We start from the raw sequence: 23,150 nt of genomic DNA, 5'->3' as shown, positions 1-23,150 counted from the left end.
AAGCAATGAACATACTACACCTGGAAAGACAGTAGACTGAAATGTAAATTTGCCTCATATTAAAAAATTTCTTGGGGGGGAGGGGAAAGACCAAGAGATAGTACAGCGGGTAAGGCACTTGCCTTGCACGTGGCCGACCCAGGCAGCTCTATAATCTCAAGCAATACCAACAATCATTCCGAGTGCAGTGTGCCCCCACCCAAGTCTCAGGGTCAGAGACAGCACAGGGGTTAGTGCTCTTGCCTTGCATATGGGCTGACCCCAGTTTGATCCGCAGTCTGCATATGGCGCCTGGACACTGCCAGGAGTGACTCGTGAGACAGAGTCAAGACTAAGCTCTAAGCACCACCAGGTGTGGTTCAAAGACTTGCTTTCAAAGTTCAGACCAACTTTCTAGGGTCCTTATATGTGTTCACTCCCTTTAGCTCTGCCGTGTGATATAACCTAACCACAGGAGGAACACCTGTTACGCCCACAGCTCTGCCCACACTCCGGGGGAGCGGACGGTCTGGGGTGTGGACGCGGCAGGGCAGGAATCTCCAAATGTATCTTTAGATTCACACTATCAGTGTCCTCACTGTCCCTGCCTTACATCACCTCTCAAGGGGGGGGGACAGTCAAAGTGTCAATCCCCAAGAGCTGCTCAACAATGCAAGGCGTTGACTTCTATAAAAACTCTCTGAATGGTTGCTGGAACATTCAATCACAGAAATAATGGGTCGAGAGAAAAAAAAATTAAAATGGTGATTCACGGGTTGCTGGGCTCTCAACTTTTAAAGCAAACCACTAAGAAAGACAAAGATGATCTAAAACAGCCATGTCTTACACAAGACAAACTGGTCCCCTTTCCAAATTCTTTCTAAGCTACTAGAATACGTGGCACTGTCATGGAGTGGTTAACTGCTCGGGTTGGCATCGTACAGGGGCATGAGCTCTTGGGTGCTCTAAGCCACCTCCCTGTCCCAGCCTCCTCCTTGCCCCGGGTTCCATTCCACTCCCTGTCTCATCCCTCTTGTACGTATTTTAGTGCTGGGATGGAAACAGCTCCTTTTCAAGTGATGCCGGCATGTCACAGGGAAAGAGAAAAGATGGGCATACACTACAAGTACATTGCTTGAAGACATTAAGCGTTAAATAAAAACAATACATAAAGAGCAAAAATAAAAAATATATACTTTCCATGACATTTTTTAAGAGTCAGGGGAGGATAAGAAATCCAAAGAGAAAGATTTTGTAAGCAGTGTAAAACAACAAAAATGTGAGATTTACATTTATTCCTTCCTAGAGTATGAAAAACTGTTGTACTATGAATTTTGTGGGAAATGAAGTGTCAACGGAGGTTTATCAATTGCAACGTATGTAACATTTTGATGAAGAATGTTTCTGAATGGCAACTGGGCATTTTATGTCATTTCGTTTTTCACAGGGCAGGTAGAGAGACCATCCTGGGGAAAGCCCCTCCCAGCAGGGTGGTCCAGAAGGTAGTACAGGGGAGGTGCAGGGAGAGGGGACAGACAAGAGGGTTTCGGGGTGGCCTCAAGGGTCAGATTTGGGGGGGTAGGGCAGGACAGGTGGCGCTAGGGAACTAAGGCACAAAATTTTGATAGAAGGGAAGGCTGTATTACACGGGATATCTCTGTACCTTTTGCTAAGCTTTACTGTCTGCCTATAACGGTGATTTTAAAAATAGACTATAAAACAATCTTCTCCATAAATAACTCTCTGAACAACTACTAACACATCTTTGAAACACTTGTTTCTTCTTCCCCTAACAAAATCATTGACAAGAACCTGGCAGCTAGTTCTGGAGGGACAGTACAAAGCCATTAGGAGAGGAAGGGAAAGGGATGGGGGAAGGAGAAGGGAGGGGAGGGCAGGGGAGGGAAACTGAAACCTTAATGAAAACCCGTTTGGGGCCAGAGTGCAGAGTGACAGCAGAGCAGGTAGGGCGCTTGCCTTGCACACAGCCGAATTGCAGTTCATCCCCGGCACCCCATACGGTCCCCTGAGTACCTCCAGGAGTGACCCCTAGCACAGAGCCAGGAGTAAGCCCTGAACATCACTGGGTGTGGCCCCCAAACAGAAAGAACTGAAAACCCATTCATAAAAAAAGATCACAGACAGACCATATTCCCATGATGCTCTCTGTTCTATTCAGGAAAATGTAACCATTCTCATGGATTTAGCCTCTATTCATACGGATCAGATCACAAACTAGTACACCGGATATTTCATTTGCTTCTAACAAATAAGCTAATATTCCTAAATGTGAGTAGTACTACTTGATTTCTTCATCTACCATAGCAACTGGCACTATATATAAGTCCCTGAAGCTATGTTGCTATGTAAAATGATGATTTGAGTAACATTAAGCCCCTCTTGCAGAAATAATCTTGCTGTTGTGCCAGGAGAAAATTCAATTAATAAGATTTTAGCCCTGTGTGAAAGGGTGATAGAAAGCAGGCAGAGCCAAAAAATAAAAAAATAAAAAATTTTGACTTATAATTATGATGCTACATGTTAACTTAGATGAATTCACATGTGAAAATGCAGATGCTCACCAGGATAATGCCAAGTAGTTCAAGTAGTCAAAATTTAAAAGGATATATACTGTATTACACAGAATATAAAACCCAAGTATGTCCAATTAAATTGTAATATTAGAAATTAAGGCAGGTCCATGCGACGGTCCAGTAGGTAAGGTGCTTGCCTTTGCACATGTCCCAAACCGGGGACCTGAGTTTGACCCACAGCACCCCATATTACTCCCCAAGACTGCCAGGAGTGATCCCTGAGTACAGAGCCAGGAGTAAGCCCTAAGCACAGCCAGGTGAGGCCCAGAAAAAAAAAAACAAAACAAACAAACAAAAAGAAAAAACCACCCAGGAAAATAAATAGATAAATAAACAAGGCAGAGATTACTTGGGGATGGGGGAGAAGGGAAGTAGAGATAATCAAAGCATGAGATTCCAGCTTTATTTTTTGTCTTGGGGCCATGCCTGGCAATGCTTCCTGCTCTGCAGTCAGGAATTAGTCCTGATGGGGCTCAAGGGGACCATATGGGATGTCAGGGATTGAAATCAGGTTGATCACATGCAAGGTAAGCACCCTACCTGCTGTACTATTTCATCAGCCCAAGATTCCAATTTCATGATCACTCATTCACATGTTTTTTTTTATTTAATTTTTATTAGTGAATCACCGTGAGGTACAGTTACCAACTTATGAACTTTCATGTCTGCATTTCGTTTACATCCCTCCACCAGTGTCACATGGGCATTTTTATTGTTTTCCTATGTCCTCAGTTTATATTCACTTTCGTATTAAATTTATAGATTCTCCCATTATGAGACAACAAATTGAATGGAAATTATGTATAAAGCATAAATATTCTGTATTAGAAGGAAAATCTATGTGATCAAAGATAAGGCATATCTAAGTGACACAATGTTTTACGAGCTTTGCCAAGGAAACTCAAGTTCTCACAATATATGACTTGGCAAAACTACAGGATAATAGAGATAGCAAATGGCACTGTTCCGGGGAGGGTGTGTTTGTGTGGGGAGGGATTCACCTGTGCATCTTACTCCGGTGAACAAAGAGGGTCCCCTAACAGTATGTAAGCATGGACTGTGTGACCAAGAAAGAGCTGTGACACACCATAGGGCAGATCGTCCACAACTGTAGATTGCTGTGAAAATTAAATAAGAAAACGTCACCTCCCACCGGAGTTGAGAAGGCCTATAAAGGGAGCTCTCAATTTCTACACACTAGCTTTCACTTGCATGCCCAACAGGAAGTCGCCTAACTTAACACCTGCAGACAGGAAGATGTCCACTATTCCAAGGAAAACGGAGGCTGTAAGCAATGGCACCAATCATCACACTGGGCGCCTACTTCCCTCCAAGAAATATTCACTTAGAACCAGACCCTCTCTGTCCTCTCTCTAAGCATATTCCTCTCTTCCTTTCGATCTGCCATGGTCCATCATAGCATGCATTTCCTAAACTGCAATTTCTTCAGCTAGCCTGGAATACATTTTTTTTTTTTGCTAAAATTTGAAACTATCCTAATAAGGAATATCAGACCCAAGATTATCAAATCATCTGTATTTCTTCACTGTCACTGTCATCCCGTTGCTCATCGATTTGCTGGAGCGGGCACCAGTAACGTCTCCATTGTGAGACTTGTTGTTACTGTTTCTGGCATATCAAATATGCCACGGGTAGCTTGCCAGGCTCTGCCGTGTGGACGAGATACTCTCAGTAGCTTGCCAGGCTCTCTGAGAGGGGTGCAGGAATCGAACCCGGGTCGGCTGCATGCAAGGCAAACGCCCTACCGCTGTGCTATGGCTCCAGCCCTGTATTTCTTCAAAAGACATAAATTAAGATGGATGTGATTTAACTGATGTGTGCTGGTTTTTAAAATATAAGCTAGGCCAAACAAAACCCGTCTTTAGGATATATTATTGAGATATCAGGGTGGTTATCGGACCAATTCCCTAAGGAACCTGTGGAAGAGATGGGACTCAAATACCAACAAAGGTTGACTTTCTGTTAAGATGACAATCTTTTCCTCTGAGGAGGGTGAAAAGCTATGCATAGACAGGGACACATGCTAAGCAAAAGAGGTCCCATTTCAGAAGGAAACAATATGAAGAAAAAGTGTACGCCAGGACCTATTATCAAGACAAGAGAAGATTAGAGAAGATTAGAAGAGGAGAAGAGAATAGGGGAGAGGGGAGGGGCGGGGAGGAGAGGGGAGGGACAAGATGCACTGGAATTCTAATTAAATCAAAAAGGGAAGTCCTGGGGGAGGTGAAGATAAATAATCTAAAATAACACCTACGAGATCCAGGTCATAGCCAACTGGATGATTTGAAACTAAAGATGGTTTTTCTACTGCCTACGCCAGACTGTCTTCAAAATCTTCGGAAGGAACAATCATGGATATTTATTTAATTGCTTATTTGGGAAATATCTCAAATGTTACAGAAACACTTTAAGATAAAAGCTTGTTTTATATAACCACCTTCACGTAGTTACATTAGGGTTTTATTAATTCAAAGTCATCTTTAGTAAAAACATGATTGTGTCTTTTAAAAAAAGGATTTACTTTAATGATAATCCTCATTCTTCAAATAATCTGATCATAGTAACTATAACAGGCAACTGCATTCAAACACAGTTATGTAAATTTGGTTATTCTGATTATTTTTGCTGCTATATGATTTTGAGAATTTGAGACAGGGGAGGAGAAGGAGAATGTACCACCCAAAAGTTGCCATTCAGTTGGTCAGCCTTAACCAAGCACGCTGAAGAGCAGGAGATAACGAGGCATATGATAATGGTGCAGACAGAGACCTGAACCCTAACAGAACCTTGTCTCTCAGACTTTATCTCCGTTTCAGATAAGAAATTTTAGTCCATAAATCAACAGTTCCTAGCCAGAGATGCCCTTTGTAAACCCGCAGAGTAGTTTGCCAAACTATATGTACTAATACGTACAGAATTCTAAGTGTTTCAGCAAAAAAAAAAATGTATTTCCACTTCTTTTTCATGTTTGACACGTTATTTAAACACCATTAAAGTTGCTCATAATACAGTAGTTTCAGGTATTCAATGTTCGAATAGCAACCCCACCACCAGTGTGACCTTCCCTCCACCAATGTTCCAAATCACCCACCCACCCCCCTCCCCAGTGTACCTGCTTAGCAGGCACAAAGCAACTTATATCACTTGTTACAACATATTGTCTCACGGTGGTATTACTAAAGTTATTGTCTGAGTATTTACTGAGCTGCTGACAGGTGCCAGTTGAGCCTTCGGCGTTACTGCTTTCACTCACTGAGCTTAGTGGGCGACCTTCTCACCTAACTTGCTGTGTTCCTGCTGGGCTGTCAGCACTGTGAAGCTGGGAGGTGCCATGTGGCCTCATCTGCAGCCACGAGCTACAGAAGCAGAGCGACTGGGACCGCTCAGCAGCATGGCTGTGGGTGGGGCACTGGCCTTCCGCAGGTGGGAGCTTGGCCCGCCCCATCACAAGAAAGCTCTGGGAGCGGGGCCCCAAGACCAGGCCTATCTGGACTGGCTCGGCTGCGGCATGTCTCCCGTATCTTCACTTTCTGCCTATTTTTTAAAAGGTAATATAATTTGCAATGTTGTGAACAACAGTCTCAGGCATACAAAGCTCTGATTCCAAACCCACTAAGGTCAATGTCCCTTCAGCAAGATCTCTGGTCTCCTACTACCCTTTCACACCACCCTTTGGCCAATTAATTATTTTTCTTTTACATATAATTAGTATTGTTCATGTCAAATACTTACAATAATGTTAGCTCTTATGATTCTGATGTCCACAATGACCTCATCTAACACAGGGTCCTGACTATTTTTTATCATTTATTGAAGAGTGACTGCATTTTCACATATTATGCATCCCTGCAGTATTCAACAAAATGAAAACACAGTAGAAACTGATCCTAGATAAAAATATTTTATATTAGCAGTTTGTCATTAAATGTTCATTTCATTGTGACTCTGGCTGATCCCTTTGAGTTTGTCAAAATTAAATACAAAGACTGGCTGCATCTGAATGTAGCTGGCACTCATCAATGATTTAAAACAAATTTCAAAATTAATGAACTCATCTTCTCTTTGTGTGTATACATATGTATATATAAAAATACATATACACATACATACACTATATACATAAATGTATCTCTAAATCATTTTGCTGATTTGCATTCACTTGGATATTAGCATGTAACAAATTATACACTTAATAACGGTTCTATAGTATATTGAAAGATAGATAACTGACAAATATTTAACTACTAGATGGACGTCAACTTAGCATATCTCTTCCCTAAAACAAAATTCAAACGAAGCAAGCCTTGTCTAAAACTAAGGAACTTTATAAAACATAACGCTTTTCTACAAATTCTTTTAGAGTTGAAAGGCTGTACCCAGAATTACAATTATCCACTTAGAACAACAACCAACAATTTTAAAGTGGGAGGAGACACTGCAATCATCTACTTAAATAGGACTCATTTCAGAACGCCTTGGCCCCACAATTTCCCTAACCAAAAAAAAAAAAAAAAAAAAAAAAACCAGAAAAGTCACCAAACCATCAATAATACAATGGGAAAGACCACTGTTTTAAAGAAACCACGTAAAAAAATAAGCAAGCGTTTTAATTGAGAGGTAGGGCTGGTGTCTGGCCCCGGTGCAGCACACACCCACATACGCTGCCGAGTGCCAGCTGCAGCAGAGAGACATTCGAGCAGCTGCCTTAATTGGTGATGCAGACCAACACATGCTAATTTGGCGGGGCTAACTAATTGGTAGGTGTGCTACATTTCTAGCAAAATATCCACCCATATTACAGATGTTGTTCCTTATCAGAGGAAAAGACTGGTTACACACAGTAATGAAGTTGAAACAAGCTACACTTGGTGAAAACTGTTTAGCTGGACAGCTTTATAGCAGGATTCCGCATCTGCACAGAAAACTGTGCTGAAACTGGAACTTAAGCCCAATTTCAAAACTATCTTTTTTGCGTAAGTGCTTCAGCCATAGAAACAATACGAGTTATGTGGGCACATCTTTTTTAACCCTAAAAAGTTTGGTTCAAATATCTGCAAAAGGACTGAGTCCTCTTCTTGAAAATCTAGAGCAGGGCCAGAGCAATAGTACACTACATAGAGTATTTTCCTTGCATGTGGCTGGCAGAGTTTCAATCCCTGGCACCACATATGGTCTCACAGGCTCAGGGGACCATCTGTGATCCCTGAGCACAGAGCCAGGAATAAACCCTGAGCATGGCAGGGTATGGCCCCCAAACAACTAAACAACACAATATAAAATCTAGAGCAAGCAGGCCAAATATACACCGACATGCATGAAAATAGTAGTATTTTTATATGGAACTCTCTATACAATGGTGACAGAGTAAGGGGCGGTCTTTTGGTTCCCACTACGGTATAACTAAGACTAATGTCACCTTAAACTAAAAATCCTGGAGAAATGAAACAATGGTTATCAGACACTGAATAACAGATTACTTTGAAAGAAGAGATACAAAGAAGAAGAGCCCTATAATTAACATAGTTAATTATTATCCCCTGAAGTTTTCTAGGTTAGGATATGTAAAAAATCTCAAGCAGACACCAACAGTCACCCGGCAGCTGAGGAAGGTGAATGTCCGGAGAAGAGGGATGCCTAGAATTAGAAAGATACAAAGAGAGTGGACAAGAGAGACACAAGAGCACAAAAGACACAGGGGCTAGGGAGGCCACCTTTGCATGCAGAGGCCATTAACATGGGGAGTACCCCCAGAGCACTGGGCAGGGAATAGAACTCAAGCACGAGGTGTAGCCCAAGCCCGCCCCTCCGAGCATAACGAGACCCAGATGAAAGATGGGGCTAGGGCACAGCACACAGAGCACACTCTGTGTTTCATGTCCAAGAAAACAGAGGGAGAGCATGTTGACACAATGTGGTCTGTGTCTAAAGCTTAACAATAACACAAAATTAATACATTTTAGAACTATAGGTAAAAGTGTGAGCTAATGAGCTAAATATGCACAAGGAAGTACAGAAAACATTAAAAATCAACATAAAAGGCTTTGGTACTAAGTCTAAAGTCAGCTGTTGAACAGAAACTTGATCTTTGATAATATTGCCTTCTCTTTTTTTATTTCTTTGCATTTTGGGTCACACTGGTGATGCACAGGGATTATTCCTGGCTCTGCATTCAGGAATTACCCCTGGCGGTGCTCAGGGGACCATATGGGATGCTAGGAATCAAACCTGGGTCGGCCGCGTGCAAGGCAAACGCCCTACCCGCTGTGCTATCGCTCCAGCCGCAATACTGCCTTCTCTTAACAGAGCTATAAATTATCATCCTGTGTCTTCATTAGTCGGCCTGGTCTCTCCAGAACATTTTCACTTCCTGTGAAAATGTTCACTTCTTTTAGCTTTTGTACTGATTTTTTGTCATGCTCTTAAATCATCTTACAAGTAAATATCTTGTTTCTGAAAAAGCTAGATTTCCTAATAGCTACTGTTTCTTTTAGCCATGCTTCTATTGTTACCAATCATTTCTTAATCTTGGGCACCTAGGACTTCTGCAAATATTTTGCTGTAAAATCACCAGTCTTCTAACATCCCTTTTTATGACTCTCCCTTCGCAAATTTGAGACTCAAATGAAGAATAAATTTTTATCATCAAGATATATTTCATCTAAACAAAAATCAAGTTTCCCAGCTATCCAATGGGGTAGCCCTGGTGAGGGGAAAGAAAGCTGAAGTTAGATACGGAGGATATTTGCTCAATTCTTCATTCCACTCTCAGAGTGGCTCAGTTTACAAACCCATTAAATGGGAAGAGATAAGGAATAAATAATAATAATGAATGGCTTAATACTTGGATATATTTTAAGATACACTATTATTTATAGTCCTATATAAAAGACTGCCACTGGGGGGAAAAAAAAACTATGACGATTCCCATAAAATAAAAATTCTAATGCTGATTGGTGCTAATTTTAAAATATACTTTACAGAAGCCCCTGGGGATTAATCAATGTCTTTCATATCTATCATAGGGCTCATGATGATCCTTAAGATAATCCCAACGCAATCATTACCTAGCTCTTGGATAACACCCCAGTAGGGAATTTCATGCTGGCACTTCTAATTGCTGTCATAAATTAACCAGAGACCATCGGTCCTTTTAATATGTGGCTCCAACTTTCTCTGCAAACTTACCTAAAGGCCCAGGCAAATATGGGGATCAGAAAATTGAGTCTTGGGGGCGGGGGGTGGAAATTCAAAAACTTAAAGTGCCACTGAAAGTCTCGGTCAATCCTCTTACCACTGGCTATTTACAATTAAACTAAGCCATGGGTCAAACTTCCTCCTCAGGGAAACTCATTACTGCCCCCCAGAGCAGACTGTGCAGACAGAATGCAGGGGAGAAATGGGTCCGTGTTTACAACAGTGCATGTATGTGAAAACCAGACACTCTGTAAAAGCACATGGCTGACCCCAGAGCAGACTGCACAAGACTTAATTCTGCAAAACCGGATCAGCAGGAGGGAAACTGGACACTGGTTTGAGAAAACCATTTTTCGTTTCAACTGGCCACTAGCCCTCATTTTGGCTGACTATACTTGAGCAAACTCGGAATGAAACTCCTTGAATAGTATATTGCTCCTGCCAATTCTCCAAAATTCAGGGAAAATATGCCTAATATTAAGGAAAAACCTTAATACAGTTTCTAAGCTATGGCCTCCTGTATTTTCCAAAGCAGAATTTTTTTCTTTAAATCATCCCTCATGTTCTTCTCCAATGTTACTGTGCCACTCCTTGTCAAGTGGTAGGGTTTATTCTTAAATCCTGAGGCAAGCTCATGGTTGCATCGCCCAGGAGGATGGCAGGCTAACCCTACACGGGCTCTGAGGGAAGACGGTGGCCATCCACCACTGCCCTGAAGTGACCGTGCCATCCAGGCTACAGTAGGACCCTCGAGTTCAAAGTCCCAGCCCAGCCCAGCCTCCCGGTCATTCCCTGTGATGGTGCTTATCTATGAGATAAAGCCCTGAGCTCTTCCAGACCCAGCTCTCCACCAAGGGGCTAAGCAATGCCAAGCGAAACTAAAAAAGCCAGGAAGAGCCAAACAATTGTCCCCAAATCCTGGCAAAATTCCTGGTCCACAGAACTGTGAGCACCCAGAGTGGGTAGTTATTTGAGATTGCTAAGTTTGGAGCAGTTTGGCATTTACCGAATATGAACTAGCTATTGTCATCAAGGACATCTGAGGACGGAAATAAGGTAAAAATCCAACACAGATCGGTCAGCGAGGTCTACAAAGCCTATCAGAACACGGGTCGACTATAACTCAGTGTCTCTACAGAGCCCCTTTTCACTTTACATGGCAATGTAATTATCTGCATAGGCTCCATATGAATTAGCTTCTCTCTACCAGGACGTAATTAGATAAAACAAATTTGTAACCATGACCATGCCAGAAATGTTTCATTTAACAGTAAATCTCATTTAATTAGGCATGACAAGCCTACCAGTAAGGCACACGGCCTGCATTCCCCGTGGCAGAAACAAGGAGTCAATGGGCCCCCCAGGAAACTCTCCTGGTACCTACTCCAGATGACGGGTAGCACAGAGCGGCCCTGCAGGAGGTCAGCGACCCTCGGGGATGATGGAGCAGGAAGTCACCGCTAACAATCAGGGTACTGCAGGCACAACCAACAGCGGCAAACTGGGTGGTTTCTGGTAGTTCCTGACTCTAGAATTTTGAGCTCAGGGGAATAAAAAGGTTTCTGGTACTACAGAACTGATGAAAGAAAAGAGACATAGTATAGCAGTACTCTGAGCAATAGTATAGCAGGTTGGGTACTCAGCTTGCACATGGCCAGACTATTCCCTGGCATCCCATCCGGTCCCCCGAGCCACCAGAAGCAGGCACACAGAAGCCCTGAGTGTCACCAGGTGTGCCTCTTTTGTGTGGCAAAAGAAAACATATGGGAAAACACAGATATCAGACTCTAGAGGGCTATATGTGATTAACTCTATAATACTGACTTGTGTTTCAGTTTCATTCAACACAAAACCCAAAGATATACTTCTTTTTCCCTCTGCAGTACCAGAGAGGGAACCCTGAGGCGTACACGTGACAAGGCAAGTGATCTACCACTGAGCTACATCCCTGGTCTTAACCGAAAGGTCCTTCGTGCTGCTTCACTACCTACATCATATGGATGGAAAAGCTAAATATAACAAAGCATCACATTTATGGTATTGACAGGATACCAGAAAATTATGGAAGAAACTTATGCAGTCAAATCCATATATATCCTTACACAGGTTTGCACATTTCTACACAGATTTGAGCATCGGAAAAAAAAAAAAGAAAAAAAAAAACCAACCTAAAGTGAAACTGATATTTTTTTTTACTTTATCATAATCCTCTCCGGAAATAAGATTCCCATTCCTAAAACTTTTGAGTTTTAAAAGACAGAGCCCTAGAATTATAGGCCATCCTAAAGCTTTGCATCTGAAAGGTTACCCCCCAAAAATAAACCAAGGACGCATCATGTTCGGTTCTTTTTAATCAAAGACAGAAATGTGTGCTTTTAAAAAGAAAATCCGATTAAACTGTATTCGGTCTGAAATTACCCAGTAGATAACAATGTAAATATCACCATCTTTCCGTTCTGAGAGTCCGCAGGGAGTTCTGAGGGCCGGTCTCCTTCGCACGGAGCTTCACAGAAAAGTAAACTCAGCACCGAGTCCCAACGTTATCCAGTTTTCCTGGATTATTACATCAAAATACATTTTAAAGTAAGAGTTAACGCACTTGCTACCGACATTAGTTATATTCTCCGTGATGACTATCCGAGTGACTGAAAGGAATGGGCGACAGGCATCTTTCTAAAGAACTGTAATCTCGGCAAAGTGGCCGATTCCGGGAAAGCACTGACCCCCAGGGGCACAGCCTTCAGTTCCTACTAAATGACACTCAACCCTTCACACCTTCTCCATGCTCAAGGCCTGGCACAGAATGTCTGGACTCACACGGTGACAGGGGGCCATGGGAATGGGAGAGGACCCCAACCTTGGGTCAGGAGGCTGGTGTCCTCCCTCCCGCGCCTCCTTTCCTCTCCTCCTCTTCAGCCAGGCAGGGGAGAAGGGAGGATGAGTTTCTCCCATGTGAGTTTGAGAGCAAAATGTCAGCTGGTTAAACTAATGTGCATGACTTCTGATTGGTGACTGGACTCTGGTACGGAAACTGGAATCGGAGGAGGGCAGTCCAAACGGCAGACCTCAGAGGTCTTTCCTCTGGGTTTGATGTGTATGAGCCTCACTATTCATCACCTGAACACTAGCTGGGAGGACCCATTCCGGTTAGAAGATGCGAACTAAAAGTAGATTAGAGACAGAACAAGAAGGCCACTCAATACCTCTATTGCAAACTACAACACCCAAAAGGAGAGAGAACAAAAGGGAATGCCCTGCCGCAGAGGCAGGGTGGGGTGGCGGGGCGATGGGGTGGGGTGGTGGGAGGGATACTGGGATCACTGGTGGAGGAGAATGGGCACTGGTGGAGGGATGGGTAAATGGATCACTGTATGAGTGAAATGCAAACACAAAAGTTCCTAAGTCTGTAACTGTACTTCACAGTGATTCTCTAATAAAAAATTAAAAAAAAAAAAAACCCACTCTAGAGAAGTGCCTTAAAGTGACAGTGGCTGCTCCCTCTGAGTTTGTCAAAAATTAAATACAAAGACTTTGGCTGCTTCTGAGTGCACCTGGCACTCACCGATGAAAAGAACAGGCCCAGCCTGGAAATCTGGAGCTCATATGTACATTCGGGAAATCAGTGAGATTCAATGGCCACAGGAATAAAAATGCCCACAGGGCATGGCTACGGGGTTCCCGTTGCTCCTGCCAAATGTAGGGTGACAATGTGAACTGAATTCCAAATCTGCCACGCTTCATGTATGGAAGTCATGCCACTGAATGAGAAAAAGGGCGACTCATTTTATATATACATGTAACATTTTTATCACTATGAGTAATTGTACACCATTATAAATAATTAAGAAATAATTTTTTAATTATTTTTTAAAATTAAATTAAATATTTTAATTTAAATTAAATATCTTTTTTAAAAAAGATTCAGGCAGTAAGTTACCCTCACCTATACTGTCTAAGAAACTACCGAGGCTAATTAATGTCTCAGCTAAATTCAATTCCACACCTTAGCAGAATACTATGTCTCTTGTCTGCAGGGCTATATTTATAGAAGAAACCTTCAAAGTCAAAATCCTTAAATACCAAGGCTGTATTGTATATCTATAACCAAATGACCACCTCTGGGAAGACTTGGATTCGCGAGATTATTTCTTTTTAATTTTTATTGACTCAGCATGAATTACAACTTTAAAAAGTTATTCATGATGAAGTTTCAAGTATATGATGTTGAAGGTATACACCCACACCTTCACCAGTGTCCCCATCTCCCTCCCACCTCAGCCTGCCTCCTCAACTGACCAGTCCTTCCCACTCCCAAAGTGTCCAGCCTCCTGCTGAAGTCCAATTCTTGTGCTCTTTGTTTCTATTGCCTTGGGCCACTTGTTGCTCCCCCCACTCTTGTTTGCTTCTCTCCTGCACATGAGAGAGATCGCCCCTGTGTCTGTCCCTCTCCCTCCAACTAACGTCACGACACGCTCCACATCTCTCCCTGTAGCAGCAAACTGTGTGACTCTATTTTTTCTTGGGATTTTTTAATGCATTTAACATTAGGAATTTGTAGAGTTCTATTGGCTTCTTAACTGAGCTCACAATGATTTACAGGACTGCAAATGTTCATGTTTCAGGAGTACCGTGCTACCGCGCCATGCCCACGAACAAGTGTGTATCTCCATATCACTGTCCACAGGACCTTCCCGGTTGTGTCCCTTCTCCCTCTTCCCCCAAGTCCCGCCTGGGACGCTCAACTCTACTACTGAGATTTGTTCCATTGGACGTGGGCTGTTCACTTGCTCTGTTTCTTTAACTGATTAAGATCATCCGGCATCTGTCTTTCTCCTTCTAACTTATTTCAATTCACGTAACATCTCCCAGTTCCATCCATGTTGGAGCAAAATGCAACAAGGCTATCTCTTCCGACAGCCAAGCTGCCTTCCACTGTGCATGGACACAGCTCTGTTAACCCCTTGTCTACTGCTGGGCATTTGGGTTATCTCTAGAATAAAGATCTGCTCTCCACCTTTAGATGGTGTGTATATAAGCACAATCTGCACAAACAGTCTAGAAGGAAGTAACAATAAAATACATACCTTTCCGGGGCATGTGAAGGCTCAAAGGAAGAAATAAGCAATAAATAATACATGAGGGCCAGGGGGATAGCACAGCAAGTGGGGCATTTGCCTTGCACACGGTCAACCTGGGCATGTCAATTATCTCTCAGTAAAATCGGCAAAAGTGAGTAACTACAGGAAAAATTCTCTCATCTGAAAGAACTGGGGCAGGCTGTTGGCCTTTTGGAATTCAGTGTAAGTAAGGAATACTGGAAACTGACAAATATACACTGTAACCCTCTTACTTTAAACCACTTATAAATGTGATTTTTACTTAGGGAATAAAGACCTACTGATGACAATTCCACTATTCCTTGCATAACCCCCTGGCGCGCCCCCCCACCCCACACACACATACCACACTCTGCTCTTTTGTGTTTTGGGGCCACACCTGGCAGTGCTCAGGGCTTACTCCTGCTCCTACTCAGGAATCACTCCTGGCAGGGCTTGGGGAACAGTATGTGACGCCAGGAACTAGACCTGGGTCAGCCACACTGACAGAGCAGAGACACTCTATCTACCTCTCGGACCCCAGTGCATCTTCTCTGACTACAGTTTCGGTATCTTTCAGAGAGCAGCAATAACTTCAACACAGGAAACAGTTTGAGAACACGTTTCTTCTTACTTTTAGAAACTCATCCTAACTTTTCACACTTGTCCCACTCACCTCACCATGATCACCAGTGTCAGAGAGAACGCACGTTTGTTCATTTAAAGAGCACTCAACTTAGTTTTTGTAGCAGTAACGTCCTATTTCCCACTAATGCTACATTTGTTTACAGAACATTTTTATAACAAATAGATCCTAGTATAAGTTTGGGAACAAATACACTGGAAGCTCAGTAAGTAAACCGTTCAACTTGCAGAGGGCACCCAGGTCTCTCTCTCAATATATGTCCGGACCCCCACACGGAGTACTGGAAACACCAGTCGTCGCCACGTGTCGGCAAGAAGACAGACAGCACTGGTTTGTCCATCTGGTTGGCTGAACTGCTGTCAGGTGTCAGCTAAGGAGCTTTGCCATGGCATTCAGGGTCTCCAGCACAGCTAAAAAAAAATGCTTCAGGATAGTTCGCCTGTCACAGAGACAAATGCTATCTTTTTTGTTTCCTTCGCTCATGCTGTAAACCTGATTAAGGGATCAGTGGAGTCACATACATATACAAATACTGAAATGAGGTAACAGAAAAGAAATTCAGATGTTTATGCAGAACAGGATTTTAAAAATCACAAAATTTGACCCTGACACTAGAAAAATCAATACGTCATTAAAGGACATTAGAAGCAAATTCCAACAGTCCCATCTTAATTTGAAAATAAACCCCAAGAACAATTCCACCTACAAACATCCCATTAACATGACAAAGAAGTTCTAGGCACCATACATCAATATGGTGGTGTTAGATCTCTGCTTTAAAACACTTAACTTAGATTAGCCATATCTCTTCTGTAATCCGGAGGGGGCAAGGGGCTGAGGGGAGGAGAGGGTGATGTAAAAACTTACTTATTTCACTGGAAACCTGGTTCAGTTTCTCCTGTGATCTGCTGATGAGCACGACCTTCATCCCGCATTTTGCTAACTGACAGAACAAAAGAGAGGGCAAACGGTGGAGTCACGCATATGTGGTTCACTTTAAAACAGAAATCAGATGCATCAAAGCTTAGGAAAACTAAGCCGTACCATAACACAAAGTAAAAGAAGAAAAAAATACCACCATATAATGAATGAACAACTCAAGCTGGAGACTGGGTGAAAAGAACTCCCTTTCCATACGTAGAAAAAGGAATCCTTTTCAAAGGCTTTACAAGAAATTTCATTTTACACTTCATTTTAGAAGTTTCATCTGTATACTATTTCAGTTTTTAAAACAAGCTATTACTTCTAAAACTAAAAATCAATCTTAAAAACGTTTTTTGTTTCTGACTGAATACATGAAGATCAGAAGACGGGTAAATTCTCTCTTAAAATGTCAGGAATTCCTGGGGTTGGAAAGATAGCACAGTAGGTAAGGCGTTTGCTTTGCATTGCATGCAGCCAACCCTGGGTTCGATGCCCAGCATCCCATATGATTCCCCCCAAGCTCCCTCAGGAATAATTTCTGTCTACAGAGCCAAGAGGAACCCCTGAGCATCACTGGGTGTGACCCAATTCCCCTCACACCCTAAGAAACGTCAGGAATTCCTGGGGCTAGAGAGACAATACAGCAGGTAGGGTGCTTTTTTTTTTTTTTTCTTTTTGGGTCACACCTGGCAATGCACAGAGGTCGCTCCTGGCTCTGTGCTCAGGAATTACTCCTGGCGGTGCTCAGGGGACCATATGGGATGCTGGGAATCGAACATGGGTCGGCTGCGTGCAAGGCAAACGTCCTACCCACTGTGCTATCACTCCAGCCCCAGGGTGCTTGTTTTATATGCAGCTGATCCAGATTCAATTTCCAGCATCCCATATGATCCCCCAAGCCCCACCAGGAGTGATCCCTGAGTGAAGAACAAGGAGTAAGACCTGAGCACAGGCAGATGTGGCCCAAACACTACCTTTCAACACACAAAAAAAGAAAAAATTGTAATAATATGCTATATCAACATACTATAATATCAAGAAATAACCTAGAAATCCATACTGAGAGCTTAAAAAATTATCAGAGGAGGAAGAGGAAGGAAACGCTCACAGAAAAATAGCATCTAACAGAAGCAGAAACAGAAACAACATCTAGATACTGTTCCAATCACATGCTCATAATAAATTTAGGCAAAATTATCAGTTGGTGTTGCCACTCCTGGATGAGTGACTGTTGGGGAAAGATAATATCCATCCACTCTTGAGGTGACCCCCAAAGAGATCCCATTAGTTACAGAGGGAAACGGTTGCTTCTATAACGGGCATCTTAATAAGACAGCCTCTTGGAGCCAGAGAGATAGTACAGCGGGCAGGATGTTTGTCTTGCATGCAGCAAACCCAGGTTTGACCCCTGTCATTCCATATGGTCCCCCAAGCAACACCAAGAGTAATTCCTGGGCAAAGAGCCAGGAGTAACTCAGAGCATCACTGAATGTGGTCCCAAAACAAAACAAGCAGAAAGTCAGCATCTTAATAAAAGATTGTTTTTTCAATATAAATAGAACAATGGACTTCTTGTACCTCTTGATGATAAAACTTAGAGGGAAACAAACACCTATCACATTCTTGCCAAAGAATGGTGAATCTGAGTATAATCAGGAGGAAAACAATCAGATAAACCCAAGTGAAGGGAACTTCTGAAACCAACTGCCTGTGTTTTGTAATGCCACGGTTGGGGGGGAAAGATGGACTCTTCTAGCCAAGAGAATATAACTAAATGCAAACAGCGGATCGAAAAAGCTGTCACAAAGGATGTTATTGGTTCCAAAGGAAGCTGCATTGTACAATAAACATATAGCAATTGCCTTAAGTAACAGTACTTCATGGAGGCAAAATTCCTAAGGGTGACCTTGTACTTCAGTTAGTAAACGGCTAGTTCACAAGAGACCGGTGCCGAAATATTTAGGGGGGAGGGGTAACTGTTAGGATGTTCATAATTCACAAAAGGTCTAGTTGAACTGCAATAATAAATGTGGCCGATAATAAGAGTTGGTGAATCCAGGTAAGAACAGGGAAATGTTTACTGTCAATCTCTTATGGCTTTTCTGTACTTTTTGATACTGGATATGAGGGGACATGAAGGAAGAATTTTTTGTTTATGCGTGTGTTTAAACACTTCAGAAATGATGGGCTAGCCAGTGGGGCTGCCTGCTCTGCATCACAACTGGGCAGTGTCCTGGGCGTGAGGCCTTCCTGGACCTAGGAGGCAGGGGAGGACATGCCGAAGAGCACTGTGGGGGGCCGGGGAGATGGCACAGGGGTCAAGACACATCCCTAACTTGTGCCCGGCATGATTTGACCTCCTAGAACACACTGTCCCCTGAGCACTGCCAGGCGTGGTCCTGGAGGTCCCTAAGCACTGCTGGCGTGGGGGACTGAGAGCGGGAGTGGAAGGGGGGATGGCCCTTCATCTCAGGACTAAGAAAACTTCTATCTTTCTTTTTTGTTTGTTTGTTTCTTTTTGGGTCACACCCGGCGATGCATAGGGGTTACTCCTGGTTCTGCACTCAGGAATTACCCCTGTCGGTGCTCAAGGGACCATATGGGATGCTGGGAATCGAACCCGGGTTGGCCGCGTGCAAGGCAAACGCCCTACCCGCTGTGCTGTCACTCCAGCCTCAGAACTTCTATCTTTTACTGTGCCTCTGTAACAGTATACTTCTTTTTGAAAATGTTTCAAAACAGTTTGAAAAAGTAAGAACCAGCTATATACACATAATATAAAACTAAGTTATACAAAATTCTTCATCATTCCAACTAATGGAGAAACTACTATCCTTGTTTTGCATAAACGTTTGCTTAAAATTATACTTAGGGAGGGGCTGGAGAGAGAGCACAGCAGGTAGGGCGTTTGCCTTGCTCCCAGCTGACCCAGGTTTGATTCCCAGCATCCCACATGGTCCCCTAAGCACCGCCAGGAGTAATTACTGAGTGCAGAGCCAGGAGTGACCCCTGAGCATCACCAGGTGTGACCCCAAAAGCAAATAATGTACAACCACTGTGTGATATACAACATTTCACTTACATTTTTTCACTTTAAAATCAAAACTACTGTAAACAATTATTCCTTATTCTTACATTTTTATACCAAGAGTCTTGAAAAATTACCTACCTCCTCTGCGTATGATTTTCCAATTCCATCAGTACTACCTGTGACAACTGAGAAAAAAAAGAAAAGTTTAGTTTGAAAATAATTAATGAAATCTAATAAAGCTAATAAAGGCCCACCAATTATACCTAAAAGGACTTATATAATATTTAGGCATAGAACCCAGAGCAATTGAGTTGTTTAAGAGTTAAAAAAATACCCAAGACAACAGCTAAAATTAAAGGCCACACTATCAAGTGTCATCAGAAATGTCTCACCAGCAATTGTTTCAGAAAAAGTACTGGAGACTATGTCCAGCACTAAACATAGGCTTACAGCATCACCTAGCAACTGTCAGGAGGTAGGACTGTACAACAACCACCAAGAGATCGTCCAGGTATAACTTCTTAATGCACAGTGAGGTTACATTTCCAGATAAATACCCATGGTGAATAAACAAGTAAAAGGAGGCAAACTCATACAGTGGGTCCGTTTTTGTCTGGCAGAACTACCGGCAGTGGGAAAGCATATAAGCCCTTAGGGCGCGTGTCTGGCAAGCACCCAAGCCAGGTTTAACAGGCACCACAAGGTCCCTGAAATATCAGTGGGTGCAGCCCTAGGTGCTCCCCAGTACAGCCGGGCGGCCCAGGTATCACCGGCATAGCAGACACTGGGAAGCACCATATCCTTGTGTCAAATGAAGCCTGCTTGGCTGGGGATCACCTGGTGGGACCCCTGGACACCCGAGTATCATAGGAGCATCCCCCGCCCCCCAAAAAACCCAAACAAGAACTAGTATTACAAGCAAAGCATAAACAAATCTCCTAGGCATCATATAAATGTATACAGACCAAACTGATGCATCTGAATTGTTACACTTCATTCATGAAGTTCAATCAAGGCAAAACTAATCAGTGATGACAGAGTCAACTGATTCCACTGGAAAAAGGGTACATGACAGAGGAGGCACATAAAAGGAGCTTTGGGGTGGAAGAAACAGTCTCTGTTTTGGTGTGCATCTGTGAAAATTCATAAAACTGCTAGCTCAATTAAATCCACACCTTATGTTACACCTTAATAAGCTTTTTTTTTTAAATTATAGGTACTAGAAAGAAATAAAGTAAGATCTATTTCTTCTACAACCTCAAAAACCGTAATACAGGGCCAAAGAGATGGCACAGAGGGTAAGGCTCTTGCCAGGCGGTGCATGCAGCCAACCCAATTTGACCCCTGGCACCATATGACCTGCAGCACCACCAGGCATGATCCCTGAGCACAGAACCAGGAGTACAGCTGGGTGTGGCCCAGAAACAAACAAAATTACTACAGTAGAAACAGTTGATAACTTGGGCGGGCAACAGAATAGGGGGTAAGGTCCTTGCCTTGCATGTGGCCAACCCGGGTTGGATCCCTGGCATCCTTCCTCTAAGCTCCCCCAAGCACCACCAGGGGAGAGATTTCTGAGTACAAGCCAGGAGAAACCCCTGAACACCACTGGGTGTGGCCCAAGCCACCACTCAAAAAAAAAAAAAAAGACAACTGAAAATTATAACAGGTCAGACTACATCAGAATATCCCTGAAGGGGCTGGAGCGATAGCACAGCGGGTAGGGCGTTTGCCTTGCACACAGCCGACCCAAGTTTGAATCCTAGCATCCCATATGGTCCCCTGAGCACTGCCAGGAGTAATTCCTGAGTGAAGAGCCAGGAGTAACCCCTGTGCATCACCGGGTGTGACCCAAAAAGAAAAAAAAGCAGAATATCCCTGAAATACTATTCATGTTGATTACAAATTCCTAACATGGTAATGAATAATATGGCTCTAAAAGGTTAGGGATGATCCCAAACTTCTTCAAAAGTTTTTGCAAACATTTTACAGGCTATGGAAAACAAGCTATGGTGCAAAGGATTATATTCCTATATTTATCCTCAAACCACTTTTAGTTTATGGGTTATGGCCCCTAGTTCTATTCAGAATATGCCAAACACTTGCCGATTTTTCCTAGCACTAGTTTTCAGTCTCGGGATTTTCATCATGTTCTGCTCAGGCTTCAGCATTCCAGAATTTAAAGAGTCAAACATTCAGAATTAATGAGAACAATGTAATAAAACCCCAAATACCCAAGGCCCAATTTGATCAAGCAGAGTTGAACCTCATTTCACCAATACTCCCACCTCTTCCTTCCAAGATTATTCTGCAGAGAATCTCAAACATTACATCACTTCATTCATAAATATCAACATGTATCTAATTTCCGAGACAGAGTTAACGATCCCTTGATATCAAATTTATCTAATCAGTAGATAAGCTTCCTCGAATATTTCCCCAAATAACATGTTTAAATCCAGATTCAATAACTTCCATATGTAAAGCTGGTTCTCGTGGTGAATATTAACTAGATTGTACTGTATAGGTTCCAGCTATCTACTTTTTCATCTTTTCATCTCCATTACCATCTCTCTGTCGGTCTCGGTTTCTGTCTCTCTCCCCCCACCCCTCTCTCTTCTCCAGGCTTTCTGCCTCCTTTCTTTTTTTCTTTTATTTATTAAAATACTAAGTTCTAAGTTGAAACTTTCCAAGTCATACACTGCGATCACATCTCCCTGGCGTCTTTTAGCACCCTAGAGGTGAGTGAAAGATGGTTGACCAAATTCAGGCTGAAGGCAATTTTTTTGTTTGTGTGCTTGCTTGCTGTTGAGGGATACTAGTTATCTTTTTTGATTTGGGGGTGGGGTGGGGTATGTAAACAGTCATTGGCTGATCACTGCCAGGACATACTGTTTCACTGGGTTTCCAATGAAATTGCAAAATCGTGCCATTAGCATCTTCGCTTTCCATCTTCATTCATTAACTGGAACATTTCCACAGAGAAATCAAGCTTTTTGGTGACAACAGCAGGTTTGCATGGGAAATCAAGACAAATATTCAGTTTTTCCTCCCCCTTACCCCACTTCATTTACTAGTTTTAAAGATAAGTTGGTGCCTTGTCATTTCCCAAAGGTGCCATAATAGCTGTGGCTTTGTTTACAAGAAACATTATCAAATCCTGGATTCTAAGAGTTGTGATTGAACCATCCATGTGGGATTCAGTTTCAGATGAAACCTCAACCCCGCTGCGGGAGGCACGGGGCTCGAGTTTCCTTCTGTATTCCTGCTACTGACTCCCACGAAGGTTTCACACAGGGAGGACTGACATGCTCTCATTGTGGCCAGCCCTCTCCTGGGCCTTTCAAGGGTCCACCCATCCAGCTCTTCAGACCACTTCCAGAGGGAGAGACCCCTCCCTCTCTTCCAAACACCCATTCTTCTTTACCTACACATCTCACTCTCTCCTTTGAGTTGTACTTATTATGTGCACATGTCTGAAAAAAATCAGATCCCCAGTAATAGCTATGTGATGTGTGGAAGGTGGGTAGTAAGTAGGCATTTGCTGAATACTCGGTCAGAATGAATAAACATTAGCTAACATTTAAGTCCGTCTCCAAGCAGCAAGGCAGGGCAAGGCAGTGACACAAGGGCCAGAGATGAGGCCAGTACGAGGGTTAAGACAC

The 23,150-nt window shown here is 42.8% G+C and overlaps 1 protein-coding gene across 1 annotated transcript in view; it reads right to left on the bottom strand.

Moving 5' to 3' along the window:
• The window catches only part of HSD17B12 (hydroxysteroid 17-beta dehydrogenase 12), a 133,930-nt gene that overhangs the window by 66,150 nt on the left and 44,630 nt on the right, over window positions 1-23,150 (bottom strand). The window contains exons 2-3 of the mRNA XM_004607921.2: window positions 19,624-19,670; window positions 16,398-16,473 (exon numbers count right to left, since the gene is read on the bottom strand). Of these exons, the coding sequence (XP_004607978.1) occupies window positions 16,398-16,473; window positions 19,624-19,670 (123 nt within the window). The remainder of the gene's footprint in view (window positions 1-16,397; window positions 16,474-19,623; window positions 19,671-23,150) is intronic.

Source organism: Sorex araneus, chromosome 6 (genome assembly GCF_027595985.1).
Source record: "Sorex araneus isolate mSorAra2 chromosome 6, mSorAra2.pri, whole genome shotgun sequence".
NCBI classification, from domain to species: domain Eukaryota; kingdom Metazoa; phylum Chordata; class Mammalia; order Eulipotyphla; family Soricidae; genus Sorex; species Sorex araneus.
The sequence above is the reverse complement of the archived record's forward strand: the minus strand, read 5'-3'. Positions and strand labels throughout refer to the sequence as shown.